The 18,138-nt window shown below is 39.1% G+C and overlaps 1 protein-coding gene across 7 annotated transcripts in view; it reads left to right on the top strand.

Annotated features, from left to right (window-relative positions):
• The window catches only part of LOC122550085 (partitioning defective 3 homolog), an 843,398-nt gene that overhangs the window by 495,253 nt on the left and 330,007 nt on the right, over nucleotides 1–18,138 (top strand). For all 7 annotated transcript variants that reach the window (XM_043690628.1, XM_043690629.1, XM_043690626.1 and 4 more), the window contains exons 6-9: nucleotides 3,647–3,738; nucleotides 4,733–4,816; nucleotides 14,259–14,384; nucleotides 14,763–15,145. In XM_043690628.1, the coding sequence (XP_043546563.1) occupies nucleotides 3,647–3,738; nucleotides 4,733–4,816; nucleotides 14,259–14,384; nucleotides 14,763–15,145 (685 nt within the window). The remainder of the gene's footprint in view (nucleotides 1–3,646; nucleotides 3,739–4,732; nucleotides 4,817–14,258; nucleotides 14,385–14,762; nucleotides 15,146–18,138) is intronic.

Raw genomic sequence — 18,138 nt, 5'->3', positions numbered from 1 at the left:
ATATGGGCACCTTAACTGTCAGGACTGGATAGAGGGCAATATTTGTTAAAGTACAGTTTGCAACGTAACTTTTGACTGCAGGCTGTATTGTGCAAATTTGGCGTCGCAAATATATTGCTATCATTTTGGCTCAACTGTTTTCAAGTGTAAGTTCCGAACACATTCCAATGCTGCTTCTAAGGGACAGATAGAAATTGTGGGCAACAATTGTTGTTTTGTCGGTGGCACCTATGTATATTAGAAGAATAAAAAGAAACTTCTGTTGTCAGTCAAGTTGCTGTTTTGCACAGAAAATAATGCATACTTTTCAAAAGGCATACCTTTTTAATCTGTAACACATTTTAATCACATCCTAAAAAATGCTTCTTTTTACAGCTATAATGTGGCGGACTGGTGTCGGACTGGGGTGGACAAAGTTAAAAATCTCACAACACCAGCTTTTACTCCAACTGGTTTATTTGGAAGCAGCACTTCCAAATAGACCTGTAGGACTATAACCTGATGTTATGTGATTTTTAACTCTTTACAGCTACTGTTCAGACTGAATTTATAAAATACTGTATGCAATAAATTTCCAAATTTTCCCCATTATTTGTAATTGGATAGAGGTGCCATTACACATTGGTGAACTAAACACGATGTTGGTATTTTATGGTAAAATATGCCTGCCATTGTATAAGGATTTTTCTTGCACACTGGGCACCTCGAGTTGCTTTGGTGCCACTTTGCTGCTACACCTTTTGGAGTGTAAGATAAAGTAAAGGTAAAGCTGGAAAAAGTAAAGCTGGAAAAAGCAGAGCAGGTCAAGCAGTATTAGAGGAACAGGGAAGTCGATACTTCAGGTTGGAACCTTTCATCAGTGGCGGGAGGGGGAAAGTGGCTGAGAAATAAATAAAGGGAGATGGGGCTGGGGAAAGGTAGGTGGAATGGCAATAGGTGAATACAGGTAGGAGGCAATTGTGATTGGTCAGTGGGAAGAGTGGAGCAAGTAAGTGGGAAGAAAGATGAACAGGTTAGGTCAAGGGGGGCGGGGTGGAGAGGGAGGGCTGGACCTGGGGTGAGGAGGGGGGGAGTGGGGAGATTCGGAATTCTATGTTAAGGCCGTATGGTTGAAAGCTCCTAAGGCTGAAGATGAGCTGTTCTTCCTCCAATTTGGTATGGCCTTATTTCGACAGTGGAGGCAGCCCAGGATGGATTTGTCATCGGGGAGTGGGAGGGGGAGGTGAAATGGCTGGCAACCAAAAGGTGAAGTTGAGTACATCCACAGAAGCAGACAAGTGTCCTCTTCATTTTAATATCAGATCCCAAAGGCAACATGTCCGACTGTGGAGTATTCTTTCATTATTGCAATGAGGTGTCATCCTTGAATGATATTCTTATGCTCGCCCTGGAGTGGGATTTGAACTCTAACTTTGAATATAAAGGAAGATTGATTTTTCTTTTTTTAAAAACCTGTATTTAAAGTTCAAGCTTTCCAGTGTGGTCAGTTTTATGTGCGTGACAAATAGTGACATGTCTTCTTGAATTGAAACTTCATCTGAGTTCCCATTTTAATACTAACCTTTATGTCAATCTATGAAATACTGTGAGCAACATAGTTTGTGTCAGAACATAAATATTTAAGTATCATGACAACCGCATTATCAAAGCATGTCTGGCATGAATGACTGACTCGCTGGCAGGCAGCAGACATTGAGTGAAGACGTTTGTTAAAAACTCTGACTTTTTTAAACCAAGTGTCCGATCAAATACAGTGATTATGTTTGTAATACTTGCGTGAAAAGCCTAGATAATGTTCACGCCACTGTTTTATTTGTATCATGTTATTTGAAATTTACATTTGTATGCCTTAAAAGATGCCACTGACCTCCAAAAATTTCAATAGCATGATTCTTTATGCTTGACAAATGGAATAGAAATGAATGCTGATATTCATGAAAGAAAATATCATTACCCTGAAGTGATATCGCTTTTGTTTTTTGCTTTTTCGATTCACTGTCCTGATGTAAAATACTGAGGGAATATAGTAGCTGTGTGGTTCGTGGCTAGTGTGCAGACATCGAGTCAAGGGTTTGTGCTTAAAGAATCTCTAAGGACATTTGCATTAGAATTTATAGCCAGCTTTTGCTTAGCTTTAATATCCTCTCAGTTATTAAATATACTGCCTGCTGATGTGTGCCAAGCTCACAGCTCTTCACTTTTCATTATTGTGCTGACTGATACCCAAACCCTTGAGTAACACTGAATTTTAAACTCTGCTGAACTGTCCTAAAATTTGCAGAAAAATATTACCTTTCAGTTTTTGAAAGAAAAATAACTTTTGAAAAAAATCCAATATAGCACAAACTTAGTTAGAGAACAGAGTAATTCCTGTGAAATATAAAACCAAAATGCAAGTGTGAACTGTTCACACTGCATTCTTCTTGTTGCCCAAGTTGTATTGCCAGCCCTTGGAAGTTTTCTTCAACTCAGAAGGTCCTGGGGTTGAGTGCTGTCCACAACTACTCAACAGACTGCTGACCATTTGCACACTTTTGCAGTGTGCTTGCTGGTTTTCTATATATTGGCCCCAGACAAAGGCTGTGAACATAGCCTGGAAGTGTTGTACCTGAACAATATGGAAGGACGGTTACAAGCACTATAATCTTAGCACAGTGCTAAAGTGCCTCACGTCTGTTTCATTAGTTTAATTTGAGTAATCTGAGTAAATTATATTAGTTTAATCTCAAAAACTGGATCTTGTCAGGTCTATTTGTTATCCATCAGTCCTCAGAAATTCTTCAAACTTAGTCACAGATTTATATAGAAATGGAAACACAGCAGAAACAATCTACGCTTGCATGCGCTAAACTGAAACATTTTTTGAGACTCTGCAAATAAGGTCTGTGAAGAACAGAAGCATTAGGTTGGTAAAAGAATTAATAGTAGAGAATTGTAAAATTTCCTTTTAAGGGACAGTTCATACAAATGTGGTTCACTTTCTCAGACTGGTCAGTTATTCTATGATAAAATTGTTTAGAATTATTCTAGTTTGTCTTGAATTGTTCATCTTAAGATGTTCATAGTGATATACCAGTGCTACTGCAGGAGTTTAGTTCATTGAAGCAATCTTATTTCCTTGCTTAAATGTCTACCCAGAGGCTCATGTTGCTGTTATTAAAGTTATACTGAAAATGCAACTGTGGACAAGAAAATGAAAGGGGGGATTATGAGTTTACAATGATCTTTTTTATTGAACTTAGCAGTTAGATACTAGCAAAAAGGCATCACAGATTCCAGACAGAATCTTAATTATTTCAGCATAATGATTGTACTGAAATCCTGATTTTTCTTTTACTTTAATATTTACAATACAAGGTTATGTTTCCTGGTTCTAATACAGAAGTGTTTTACTACACTTTGCAAGATATTATCACTGATTTACCTAAATCATAAATAGAAATAAAGTAGTTGAGTTTGAAAGTAAAAGAATAGAAAAATTGTGCAATTCATGTATCAGCACACGAGGAGAATCTGTAAATTGTGTGTAATGTGGTGTTACATGAGAAACAATGTGATGATCCCTTGCATGCAATAAGCACTAAAATGTGTTACCTGAATATGGTGTGTGATATAATTGTGATTAGAATTTTATTGTGACTTCTAGGAGGAAGATGGAACAGAAGAGGAGAGCAACAGGATCGAGCCAGTTGGACGTGCTGATTCTTGCCTTGAACATGGACAGAATTTTTCGCTCGGGTACACTTGTATTAGTAAAATATTAATTAACACACACTGTTTTCTTAGATATAGGCAGACCACAAGGGATCAGCTTGTAATGGTTATTGTTTAAGAAGTATAGTTCATTTTTGGACAGTGGAACCTGCTGGAGAGAAATCACCAAGTTGGCAAGAAAATCGTTCCCTTTTCTGCAAAATCATATTTATTAAACACTTTTGGAAACAGTGGGGAAATAATTGGTGACTAATGTAAGAGTCTCTATTGGAGTGACTGTTAATTGGTGGGTACTGTTTTTATAAAGTGTACAATATAATAGAGTATTGCTCAAATAAATCGGAAAAGACGCCCAAAGACTTTGCTGTAAAAGAAACCGAAAAAAGTCAGAAAGTCCATCAGCATTATTATTGTTTTGGAATGAGTGCTTTCATTGAAATGATCGTCCTCCACTCTTTCTGTTCCTGAGGGATTCACTGTGTTCCATTGAAATTTTATTAATAATTTCACCTTTACAGTGACTTAATGATCAGACCACCACTCAATGAAAATCCTATACTGCTCTTTTGCAAACAGTGCAGATCAGTTCAGTCCTGAAGTAACTTCTCAACTAAAAATCTCTCATGTCTGAATTGGTACATATTAAAAGCTGACTCAATGTTTGATACATTGGTGCATCTACTTTGTGTTTATCTATTAACAGATTAGTTTGCTATTGATTAATTAACTGGTGATGCAATTTCTTTCTGATAAGTTTAATACTGTAAAGAGATGTAATCACAAGGGATTGACAAAGTAATTTGCAGTAGGAAAGTGCGAGCAGATAACATGTACCATAATTTCATCTTGGTTGTTTTGCTAATTATTTTATGTTTGACTGACCTTTTTTCATGCTTCCATACAAATATTCAGGTATGTTGCACACAATACTTTATGTTCTAGATATTAATAAATATTGTTTTTGTTGTGGGTAGTTTGTTTCATATTTTTATGCTATCCGTTTATCATTGTTTCTCAGTGATGTGCTAAAGCTGGTTGAAGTCTCCAATGATGGAGGGCCTTTGGGAATCCATGTAGTGCCTTTCAGTTCCACAGTTGGAAGGTAAAACATTTTGTTCTGTATATTTGATTTCTTTCTTGAGACTTAATTTAATGTTCACTTAAATCCACAGTGTTTAACAATTAGTGGATTCTCAAATGAAACATTTGGGAAGATCTGTGCTGGTATACTAGAAATTGTAATTTTTGTAGTGCAGTGTTTCAATGAAGTTAATGGACATTAATTTTAGGAAACAATTGATAATCTATTTATTAGTTAAGATCTGTATGCAAATGAATGATGTGGATGTGACACTGGTAAAATGCAGTTTCCACTGATAGTAAGATGGTGCTCAATTTTTGGAAATGGTGGGTGACAGCAGATTTAGAACTTCTGCCTTCATGAATCCTTGTGTTTCAGCATTTTAGGACATTTGCAGTTCTAACCACATTGCTGACAGACTGTCTCCAACAGTACTAATGTGCACACAGACATTCTAAAATGTTTATTTCCTCTCAGCGCACATGATTGCTTTAAAACAGCAGTCTGTTTTATCTTCGTAATCAAAAGAGAATCATTCATTAAAACAGTACTTGATGTTGAATGATGCATTTGACAATATATGTCGAGATGAAACTGTAAGGTTAGAAATATTGCCAATGCAACTTAAACAGGTGAAAATCATGTCAAAAGTGATTGAAAGATTCCATGTTAAGATGGATCCAAGTTGGTGAAGTCTATTAATAGAGCTTAATTGTGCCCAGTGATGTCTCCTGTTTCACAACAAATCTAGTGCCAGATTTTTTGCAGTTCTTGATCATCACATGACTTTAATATCATGTGAGGGAACACATTTGTTCAAGTCTTCCAGTTTTTGGATAGTTGAAAATTGGGCCATTCTTGAAGGATGAGACTGCTCAGATTCCCCAGTGCACTGACTACATGGTAATTGCCCAGAAAATTTAAACTTCTGATGCAGTCTGGAGCCTTCTGAAATTGTCTCCAACTTGAATTAGACACTGAGAGGATTCCACCTTAATTAGCTTGGAAAATTTAGGGGGAATTAAACCTGTTTCAGTGTCTGCCTATCTTTACTACTGCAACCCCATCGCACCACTCCTAGAAATAGGGATCCCAATCCAAATTGGAAGCCATGGGCCATTGTTCATTGGGATCTGTACTTTGTGTTGGGACAGAGGAGACTTGGCCATTCTAAATTGCCCATAGTGTTAGGTGCATTAGTCAGAGGGAAATGGGTCTGGGTGGGTTACTCTTCAGAGGGTCGGTGTGGACTTGTTGGGCCAAAGAGCCTGTTTCCACACTCTAGAGAATCTAATCAGAACTGAAGCCTAAATTGAGGGATGTGAAGGGACACAGATCAGCATTTTGTGCTTTTGTGGTGTGCAGTTGAAACTTTATTGCTGGAACAGCACAGCAGGTCAGGCAGCATCCAGGGAACAGGAGATTCGACGTCGAATCTCCTGTTCCCTGGATGCTGCCTGACCTGCTGTGCTGTTCCAGCAATAAAGTTTCAACTTTGATCTCCAGCATCTGCAGACCTCACTTTCTCCTTTTGTGGTGTGCAGCCAAGACCACCACCACAGCACAAAGCTCATTTAAAGGGGCAATCGTGGTTATCTGCTGAGCACAGCTTGGACAGAGAACAGTCCATGAGCAGAGGTTGGCCAAATGTTGCCATTTTGGGGTATGGGGAAAATATATCTTCCAAGCAGTCTCGGCAGAAGTAGGTCAGTAACTTTCATTATCAGCAATGCAGCTGTGATGGTGTCTGTGTAGAATGGATGTAGTATTGCCTGGCCAATACTGTGAGCAGCAAACACAGTAGAAGATTTGTATAACTGGGGAGGGAAAAAAAGCAAGATTGGGTTTGGGAGCAAAACAGAAAGAGATCTGGAATAGTGTACATTTTAGATTTGACTTGTATTGATGACACTTGGGTGGAGTAAAACTACAGTTTACTCTGGATCAAAGGAGGGGGGCTGAAATTCCTCATGCAAAAAACAATAGTTTGAAGGACCTTGTGACTCCGAGTTCCCTGACATCTGGGTTGGATGCTGACAAAATTAATTGGATTCGTCCTGGCTATGTCTGATATTTTTTTTTAACAACTCCTTCACAAGATGTGGACACCTCCGCTGAGCGAGCGTTTATTGCCCATCCTTAGTTACCCTTGAGAAGGTTGCAGTTTGCCATTTAAAGTCAACCATGATTTAACTGTTAATTCTTGTTACTTCCTGTTAATTTTTGATGATAGAGTCTATCTTAGAGAATATTTAGTATTTTCTTGATTTTTTTTTTGTCCAATAACAATTCTTGTTTGTTTAAAACTGTGGAATCTTGTAGCTTTATTTCTTTACCAACTAAAACTTACAAATTCATTTAATTTAACAAAAAAATTGCTGGTCCCTAATGAGATCATAATGACTAACATTGCTATCCAAGAGTCAGACTCTTGGTTACTTCCCAAAACATGAAAAAATGTTGCGTAGCCTACCATTTTCTGATTATCATTTCTATCATAATATGTTTTCCTTTAACTTCATAAGATAATATTGAACAGAAAAATCTCAATTTGAAATAGATTATACTTTAAGAAAGGTTGTCAGGTAATAAACCTTGAAATACTATATACAGATAGCAAGCAAATCTCATCTGTTGTGCCAGTTTGACTTAGATGAAGTGGATTTGGTTGATGGGTTTTCCAATTTGTAAGAAATTGTCTTTGGTTGTTTCTTGGTGTGGCTGAGTAAAATTGGTCTTGCAAATATGCATTTTTAGGGTAATAAAGTAGATGTCTTTTGCATTCTAATAATCAGGACAGCTGAAAATAAATCATTTCCCGGTGTGCGCAAGAGTTTGAGTTCTATCTTTATTGCCCAAAAACCACAGCAGTGCTTACAACTGAAAGCTTATGTACACTTCTATAAAAGCCTGAGCTGACTATAATACCAGTATTGAATATTCAAAGCTGGTAATGGCACATCACTGATCTTGAAACTTGGAAAGATCACAAAAGTCATTTCACTGCATCTTCATGAACAGCTGACAAAATACAGCAAGCCACTTACAAGGCTCGAGCTGACAGAATGTTAAGATCACCTAAAAAGCCATCAGTCTCTGTGCAATTGTGTTGATGCATGAAATTTAATAAATAAGTTCACAGATGGGTTTGCCACTTCTGAGCCCTTTGGTAGTTACAGTGTAGCAAATTGCTTGTTGTTGTTCTAAACTTCTGAAGAAATTAAAAGTTGTATGAACCTTTTGAAACACTAGAAGTCTGCACTAAATGTCAGTCCTATTCAACAGAAGAAACAGAGTGCATGAACATGACCATTCCTACAAAATGGTAATAACTGAATTATGTGATTGAACATATTTTCCCCTTATTTAGTATAACCTTGAAGACTTCAATAAATGTTGGCAATTTTCCATGTCGTGAGTGGAAGAGAAAAGCATGCAGTGACCTCTAACTCAGAAGTACTTTGTACCAAAGTACTTGAATGCATAGAGTCACCGAGATGTACAGCATGGAAACAGACCCTTCGGTCCAACCCGTCCATGCAGTTCAGATATCCTACCCTAATCTAGTCCCATTTGCCAGTACTTGGCCCATATCCCTGTAAATGCCTCCTAGTCATATACCCACCCAGGTACCTTTTAAATGCGGTAGTTGTACCAGTATCCATCACTTCCTTTGGCAGCTCATTCCAAACATGTACCACCCTGTGCGTGAAAATGTTGCCTCTTAGGTCCCTTTTATATCTTTCTCCACTCACCCTAAACCTGTGCCCTCGAGTTCTGGACTCCCCGATGCCAGGGAAAAGACCTTTTCTGTTTATCCTATCCATGCCCCTCTTAGTTTTGTAAACCTCTATAAGGTCACCCCTCAGCCTTTGATACTCCAGGAAAAACAGCCCCAGCCTCTCCCTGTAGCTCAAATCCTCCAACCCTGGCAACATCCTTGTAAATCTTTTCTGAACTCTTGCAAGTTTTACAACGTCCTTCAGATAGGAAGGAGACTTCCAGTGCTTATTTTTGTTCAAGCCAATTTAATTTATTTCTGACTTGGCCATAACAAAAACTTATTCATGCAACTTTAATGTAAATAAAAAATCCAAAGTGCTTTTCAGCGAGGTAAATAACTCCACAGAAGCCAGGGCTTCCTGACTGGACCATGTTAACAATCTCAATCAGGGAATTAATTCCATGAAGTCCACCTGGCTAACCGCATTGCAATCACTAAATAAGGAATGGAATCTTGCTGCTGAACCAAAGAAGCATAATTTCCCAGGTGCTTTCAAAAGGTTTGTTAAAGAAGTAGGTATTATTTTAAAAAAAGGATCTTAAAGGGGATGTCGTCCCAAGATTTTGAAGGCTTAGCTTTCATCAGTACACCTTCGAAATTAAATTTTTGAGCAATTGAAAAGTGTCATCTCAGGCAAAAGAACACAGCTGTTTTCAGGTGGAAAGCTTGAGAGACTTATTATGAAAGAGCTCGTGGTGCAAGGCCAAAGAGTGTGATAATGGAACAAGTAAATATTTTGATCATTTGTTGCTCTTTTGTGTTCTCACTCTGCAAAAAGGGTCTTCCTCATTTCTCTTTGCAATAGTGATTGCATTTAATTATTAGTTAAATAGCTGTCAAATCAACAAAAATGCAAGCTATGCATTGATTAGATTATTTTGTGTGCTGTGACAATGCAATTGCATTTTTTAAAAATGTATTTGTTTTAAAATTACAGATTATCTTCATCTGATCAGTAATTAAATTCATGGGAATGATTTTAGCCGACACACTAATGGCTTGCTATTAGACAGCGGGGACACTGTGCAACAGTAGCTGTGACTCTGGGGTCAGAAGTAAAGGGATGACACTTTCCATTCATCTTGGGAAACGCTGCCAACAATGTTTTTGTGCTCTGGAGCAATCTTCTACTTTTGTAGAGTTAGTTTGAATTTGTTGTCTTCTGCACTGAACCTGTGATGTTCAAGAACTGAGAAGGCAGCACGGAGGCTGGTAAGACTGAAGAATTCAGAGTATAAAGTAGGAAATAAAGAAATCTGGGCCAAAATCGTTACCCGAAATGCAAACTTCAGATTGGGACATATGTGTGAGATTGAGGGAGAAATTTATGCAAAAGAAAGCAAACCTTTTTTTAATAGCTTTTTATTTGTTTAAAAATCTGCAATATTTTAATTTTCCTCTGCAGTAAAGAGACTTGACATTTATAAAATTAACTTTCAAACCCAGAAGTAATTGATTGAATGCCAAAAGGTCTCAGTTACTCTTGATTGAATAAAATTTGCCTGTCTGTCTTTACAGTGAGAACATTGCGTAATTAGTTAGAGAAGGCGATGGCCTAGTGCCATTAAGCCAGACACCCGGGTAATGTTCTAGGTACATGAGTTCAATCTTGCCATAGCAGATGATGAAATTTGAATTCAATAGAAGAAAATCTGGAATTAAGAGCCTAAGTGATGACCATGAAACCATTATCTGTTATTAGAAAAACCAATCTGGTTCACTAACTTCCTTTGGGGAAGGAAATCTGGCCTACAGGTAACTCCAGTCCCACAGCAATGTGGTTGACTCTTGACTGCCCAGTGGGTAATAAGACCATAAGGCATCAGAGTGGAAATTAGGCCATTTATCGGAGCAGACTCGATGGGCTGTTCAATTAAGGCTGATAAATTTGTCAACGCCTTTCTCCCCATAACCCTTGATCCCCTTTCAGACTGAGATAGATAGGTTCTTGATTGTAAATATACTCAATGACCTGGCCTTTACAGCCTTCTGTGGCAATGAATTCCATAGATTCCCCACTCTGTGGCTGAAGAAATTTCTCCTTATCTCTGTTCTAAAAGGTCTTCCCTTTACTCTAAGGCTGTGACCTCAGGTCCTAGTCTTTCCTACCAATAGAAACATCTTCCCAACATCCACTCTGTCCAGGCCATTCAGTATTCTGTAAGTTTCAATTCGACCCCCACCCCCCATCCTTCTAAATTCCCTCGAGTATAAACAGAGTCCTCAAACAGTCCTCAGATGTTAAGCTTTTCATTGTCATTGTCGTGAACCTCCTCTGAGCACACTTCAGGGTTAGTATATTCTCCCTGAGATATGGGGCCCAAAACTGCTCACAATACTCCAAATGTGGCCTGACCAGAGCTTTATAAAGCCTCAGAAGTACATTCCTGTTTTTATATTCATTTCTTCTCAAAATAAATGCCTTCATTGCATTTGCCTTCCTAACACCTGACTCAACCTGCAAGTTTACCCTGAGAAAGTCCTAGACTAGAACTCCCAAGCCTCTTTGCACTTTTGAATTTTCTCCCCATTTAGAAAATAATCCATACCTCTATTCTTCCTACCAAAGTGCATGACCTCACACTTTTCCATGTTGTACTCCATCTGCCACTTATTTGCCCACTCTCCTAATTCTTCCAAATCCTTCTGCACAGCCTTCCCGCCGCCTCAATGGTACCTGTCCATCTACCAACCTTTGTATCATCTGCAAACGTAGCCAGAATGCCCTCAGTACCTTCATTGCGATTGTTAATGTATAAAGTGAAAAGTTGTGGTCCCAACTCTGAACCTTGCAAAACACCACTTGTCACCAGCTGCCATCCTGAGAAGGACCCTTTTATCCCCACTCTCTGTTTTCTGCCAGGCAGCAGGCTTCTATCCATGCTAGCACCTTGCCTCTGACACCATGGGCCAGAATGGCCTCAGTAGCCTCCTGTGTGGCACCTTGTCAAAGGTCATCTTGACATCCAGGAAGATAACATCCATTGGTTCTACTTGGTCTAATCTGCTTGTTACTTCCTCAAAGAATTCTAGCAGATTTGTCAGGCATGACTTCCCCTTGATGAAACCATGCTGACTGTGCACTATTTTACCATACACTTCCAAGTATTCAGAAATGTCATCCTTCACAATGGATTCAAGGATCTTACCCATGACTGAGGTTAGGCTAAATGGTCTATAATTTTCAGTCTACTGCCTTACTCCCTTTTTAAATAGTGGTGTCACATGAGCGATTTTCCAGTCCTCAGGAACCCTCCCTGATTCTGGTGATTCCAGAAAGATGAACCACTAACGACTCCACTTCAGCTATCTCTGTTTGAATTCTGGGGTCTGAGCCATCTGGTTCAGGTGATTTATCCACCTTGAGGCCATTCAGTTTTGATTAGATTACTTACAGTGTGGAAACAGGCTCTTCAGCCCAACAAGTCCACACCGAAGCGCAACCCACCCAGACCCATACCCCTACATTTTACTCTTTCACCTAACACTACGGGCAATTTAGCATAGCACATTTTTGGACTGTGGGAGGAAACCGGAGCACCCGGAGGAAACCCACGCAGACACGGGGAGAATGTGCAAACTCCACACAGTCGCCTGAGGCGGGAATTGAATCCGGGTCTCTTGCACTGTGAGGCAGCTGTGCTAACCATTGTGCCACCGTGCCGCCCACCTTCTCCTTGGTGATGGCCACCATGCTCAGCCCTGCCCTCTCACTGTCTGAATGAATAATAAATGCTCACACAAGCTCTGCGATTTTGGTGTTGAGTCTTTTCATAAAGACTACACAACACCACACCCTGTGAAAGAGCAGGTTATCTTTGACAGCTTTGAGATTTTCACTATAAACTGCAGATAAATCTGCAAATATGCTGATACTTGAAGTTGCTGTCAAATTGTTTTCAGTAGAAAGTCGAGCAGTAGAACTTGACTGTTATTGGGTCATTGTTTTAGTGACGAGCTGTTTCACCTACTTTTCTGCTGAACGTTTAGCTTTAATTGCTTTGAATGTCACATGACAGTTCAGTTGATGGTCAGAAGGTGTTCATGTTAACTAAAGTGGAAGTAACATTGCAAATTCATTGTTGGGCCCAGCAGTGATGAACATCCCAAATACTATTCCTATTTCCAAGATACTGTAATCCTGTTTACCTTTTGTCATCTTTTGTGAAGAGCACCCAGTGATATTTAACTTTGGAGGCAGTTAATTCATGTTTTTCTCACCATTTTAAACCCCAGTTTAAAACCACCAAATACTTGATAATTCTTTTTTTCCCCCAGTGCTAAGTCCCAGCAGGAGAAATCATTTGTGTGAATTTTAAAAGTGACTTTGTGATCATGTTAATTATATCTTAATAGTAAGTGATCTTTGATCCTGGTTTGCAAAAATTTTAGAAGCTGAACAAATATTATTTCCACCCTTCAGTAATCTCTCTGCTATTGCTTGTAATAAACTGGTTGAAATGAGTATTCGGCTATTCATGTAACCTTGTTTTGCTTTCTTTTATTTGTACTCCATGCAGTCTCTTCCCATATTTGAAAAATAATTATCATCATTTTCTACCAGAGATGGATGAAATTCACTCTACGATAGAAGCAGAGATCTTACTCTCAAAATACCCCTCCAACTATGAACTCTTGTTTGCTTTCCTCTCTGAATTTAAGGGGAGTGGTATTTTAAATGAGCATAGCACAAATGGCTAACCTGAGTCAGTAAGAAGTAATAATTATAAGAGCAGTCATTGCAAAAGAAAGAATTGTTTTCTACTGTGTCTTATCATAGCTTTAGAATGTCTTCTAAGTGCTTCACAAGCAGTGAATTACTTTTGAAGTACAGTAACCAGCAAATGAAATGCATTTCTGTTTGGATCTGTTACTGATGCAAGTTGAGGATGGAATGCTGTTTGAACAACGAGAAATTCTGATCTTCAAAAAATGCTTCAAGATCTTTTGTGCCCACCTGAACAAGCAGATAGGCCCTCAACTAAATTTTTCTGAAAGAAAACACCTTCAACAGTGCAGCACTGTGCACCTAGATGCTGCTGAGATTGTGTACTCAAGGCCAAGAGTAAGAAATCAGTGATTAACTGTGCTGCTTTAATGATTTATGAGCTCGTACATTTGGCATTTATTATCTATTCCACTTGCCTTTGGTTGATAACGTATTCCTCATGTAAGGAAGAAAAATGGAACTATACTGCATATGTTAGGCTTGATTTTGTACAGTGTGAAGGGGTATTTTTTTTTTGTCAATTTAGAATGAAACCCAAAATGTAAAGAGTTTTCACAAAAGTCAAGAATTGCGATGATGATCTCCATCTTGGAACACACAATAGCAAGTGTGAAATACGTCATTTAATATCAGGTGCATTGCAGGCATGAACTTTAGTGTTGTAACTTTGGTGAAATGTTAACATCTTATAAAATCTTGAAAAGTGTGGGTTTCTCTGGTAGTTGTTGCTGGGAATACAATAATTCCAGTAGTGATATTTAAGATGAGTGGTTTTGAGTCACTCTGGAGCATGCTAATATTTTTTAAATCCAATGGGATTGTCTGAAGGCAGGTGGAATGCAAACGTGCTGTCATTGCAATAATAATTGGAGTATACTTTGCATCCTATTCTGTTTTATGCACCGAGTTTTTATAGTGTGAAGTAAATAGATGTGATCATTTTCTTGCAGGACCCTGGGGTTACTGGTGAAACGTCTAGAGAAAGGCGGTAAAGCTGAGCGGGAGAAACTGTTTAATGAGAACGATTGTATTGTCAAAATAAACGGTGGTGATTTGCGAAATACACGCTTTGAACAGTATGTATTCTGACTCAACATTTAAGTTCAAATCCCTCAAAACGTTATGTCCCTAGCTTCTGGATATTTGAGGAAACTTGTAAGAAAGTAAAAGAATTTGTTATGCCTTTGCAATATGTTGAGATGCCTTCATTTTGTACTTCAGTTTCATGCATTCAATTTGACAGGTGTGTAGCTGTTAATGTCTCAGCCCACACCAATAATAAATGGTACTTACTGAAGTAATTAATACTTTTTCCCAGCTAATATTTATGCAATTGCTGCATTTACATCAAAAAGCCCTTCCATGCAGAGTAATTAATGATGGTAATTATGTTAATAATCTCTGTTAAGACTGACAGCCTTAATTTGTTAATTTCTCATCCTTCCTAAATCTAGAGCACAACATATGTTTCGCCAAGCCATGCGTTCACAGATTATTTGGTTCCACGTGGTCCCCGCAGCAAACAAGGAGCAATACGAACAAGTCTCTTTTGCCGAAAAAAATGCGTATTATTCCAATCGAGCCAATATAGATACTCAGCCCGGTGATCGAAAGAGTGCTATGAATGCAAGCTTTGATGAAACACCACAGAGATTATCAAGATCAAGCAATGAGACTGATCAGACTGTTTCCTACTCCCATCTACCTCACAATCAGAACTCAGTGTCAAAACCTCCAACTGGCCAGAATCTAACTCCCCAAAGACTGAGTTCTACACCCACTACAGGCTTCAGCACCAAAAAAGTAGGGAAGAAACTGAATATCCAATTGAAGAAAGGTAATAAAGTATTCTGTGTTATATTTTGGTGCTGCTGGTCTCTGAAGGCACTCTGCTTTTATTGAATTCATTGGAAGGCTTTAAGGAACTTTGTGCAACTGAAAGCATGTCAAACTTTATGCTTAATAAAGCTGGCAAAAATCAGTTCAAATTGCCAAATTAAAGACCTGGCTGTGCAGCAGCTTCTCTGCCTTTACAATTGGACAGGGATGTTTTCAGCCTTGTATACAATGGTTAACATTTTATGACAAAAAAGTCCTCTGTTTGACCACATGCTATCATGGCTGATGGTACTACTGAATAAGTCAGATCTCAGACTGGAACCTGGCTTGATGGATCGTATTTTGTTGTTTTGATATTAATGAGGTGGTCCCTGTCTGAAGTACATGCATATTAATTATTAACTTCAGACCACAGAAAGCCCATTCAGAAAGCCAAAACTTCAAGTAAATTATACATTTAAATTGGACAGATTACATAACTACCTCAATGGACTTCTATCAAGGTTTAGTAGAGTGGTTTATCAGCTGTAAGTTAACAGGAGGCTATAGTAAAGTAACTCACATTCATACCACATCTTTTTAAGTGATAAAATATCCCAGGATGTTTCACTAAGCAGTTGAGAAGTGGAAAGCATTAAAAGATGATATGGAAAGAACTCTTGAAGACTGAGGGTAATAGCAAGCTGGAATTTGAAACTGAGCCAGTGAAACTGAGGTCACTGGCGAGGCTGACAGATTTCTATCCTGAAGGATATTCATGAACCAATTGAGTCTTACTTAAACACAGCACCTGTTGAGTTCCTGAGCATCCTTACATGAACAACTCACTTGAAGAATGGTAGCTTTGTGGCACACCTTTGGTACTGATATATGCACGTATTATAATTTTACAGGAACAGCTTGACTCGGAGCACAGTATATTCTGAAGCACACAGTTACAGCACTGATGCCACAATGTTGTCAGGACCTGTTGCCTTTTTCCATATCCTGTGTCACTGCTGTTTCCTGAGATTATGTAGAATGAATCAAATTGGCTGAAAATCACAACACCAGGTTATAGTCCAACAGGTTTATTTCGAAGTACTACCTTTTGGAGCACTGCTCCTTCATCAGATGTTTGTGAGAGCAGTGCTCCAAAAGCTTGTGCTTCCAAATAAACATGTTGGACTATAACCTGGTGCTGTGTGATTTTTAACTTTGTTCACTCCAGTCCAACACCAGTATCTCCAAATCATGTATGATGTTGGGGACCTCGGGGGGAGGAGAAGAGCAATTGGGTGATGCTGAAATTACATAATTCAATATTGACATGTTCGCTTGAGTGTGGCGGACAATTCTGGCTGCTGTACTTCAAGACAAATGCGCACACAATTTGAGTGAGTGCGGGCAGTTTATGACTGTGGTTCCAGTGGTGAGAAACTTCAGCTATGAAAATAACTTTGAGACTTTGGGATCGCTTTCCTGAAAAGGGAAAGGCTCATTGGAAATTTGATCAGAATTTTCAAAATCCCGAGGGGCCTGAACAGAATAGGTAAAGACAAATTGTTCCCAATCATAAAATGATTGAGAATGAGAGGGCACAGATTTAGAACATTTTGCAAGAGAAGCAATATAAGAAGCAAATTTTGAGTTCGTGCGGGGAATAGTTGGAGTCGGAATGTTACTTCCTGGAAGCATAGTGGAGGCATATTCAACTGAGGCATTTAAGAGGGCACTGGGTAGTTATTTAAATGGTTACAGGGGGAAAGCAGGAAAATGGCAGCAAGCCTTGATTCTGAAAGTATAAAAATGTAATCCAGCAATAATTTTTCAGTTCCTTTTCCTGTAGCAAGGGAAACAAAATCTCCCATGCCTTTACCCGATAGTGGTTAGAATGTAGAACATAGAACATAGAAGAATACAGCGCAGTACAGGTCCTTTGGCCCTCGATGTTGCACCGATCCAAGCCCACCTAACCTATACTAACCCACTATCCTCCATATACCTATCCAATGCCCGCTTAAATGCCCATAAAGAGGGAGAGTCCACCACTGCTACTGGCAGGGCATTCCATGAACTTACGACTCGCTGAGTGAAGAACCTACCCCTAACTTCAGTCCTATATCTACCCCCCCCCCTTAATTTAAAGCTATGCCCCCTTGTAATACCCGACTCCATACGCGGGAAAAGGTTCACACTGTCAACCCTATCTAACCCCCTAATCATCTTGTACACCTCAATCAAGTCACCCCTAAACCTTCTTTTCTCTAATGAAAACAGCCCCAAGTGTCTCAGTCTTTCCGCATACGATCTTCCTTCCATACCAGGCAACATCCTGGTAAACCTCCTCTGCACCCGTTCCAGTGCCTCCACATCCTTCCTATAGTATGGCGACCAAAACTGCACACAATATTCCAGATGCGGCCGCACCAGAGTCTTATACAACTGCATCATGACCTCAGGACTCCCGAACTCAATTCCTCTACCAATAAAAGCCAGTACGCCATATGCCTTCCTCACCGCACTATTTACCTGGAGACTCCAACTCCTCTTGTTGCAGCACAATGACAGGGGTTTCAGTAAGAAATGGCTCCCAGCAACAGCAGACCAACAGAGATGGGGTACGGGCATTCAAACGTTCACAAGCATATCATCTCCTCTGTACTAGCTTCGCAATGTTTTACGTAATATATGTTAGCATCTACTTGACTGGAAGCACAGCAAATTGCAGTGCTCATGGAACTGCCACACAGGAAGAGACGGCATTGATCACGGGGTTACACACCATTCGTTCCGAAAGCGCCATTCCTCACACCTGATGTCAATATCTGTGAAGAACATTTTCAGTGATTCAGAGAAATACTCAGTTTTCCATCTGGCATGTAGCATGTAACGTTAAGAATGATGTCATAACTCTTTATTTGCTGTTGTGTAATATGCTGTTGTGTAAATAAACACGTTGTCAAACTTCCCAGATTCTGTTGTTCCAAATCTGGTTTCACACAGAATCAC

Source organism: Chiloscyllium plagiosum, chromosome 5 (genome assembly GCF_004010195.1).
Source record: "Chiloscyllium plagiosum isolate BGI_BamShark_2017 chromosome 5, ASM401019v2, whole genome shotgun sequence".
Lineage (NCBI taxonomy): Eukaryota > Metazoa > Chordata > Chondrichthyes > Orectolobiformes > Hemiscylliidae > Chiloscyllium > Chiloscyllium plagiosum.
Note: the sequence above shows the minus strand (reverse complement) of the source record. Positions and strands in the feature narration are given on the sequence as shown.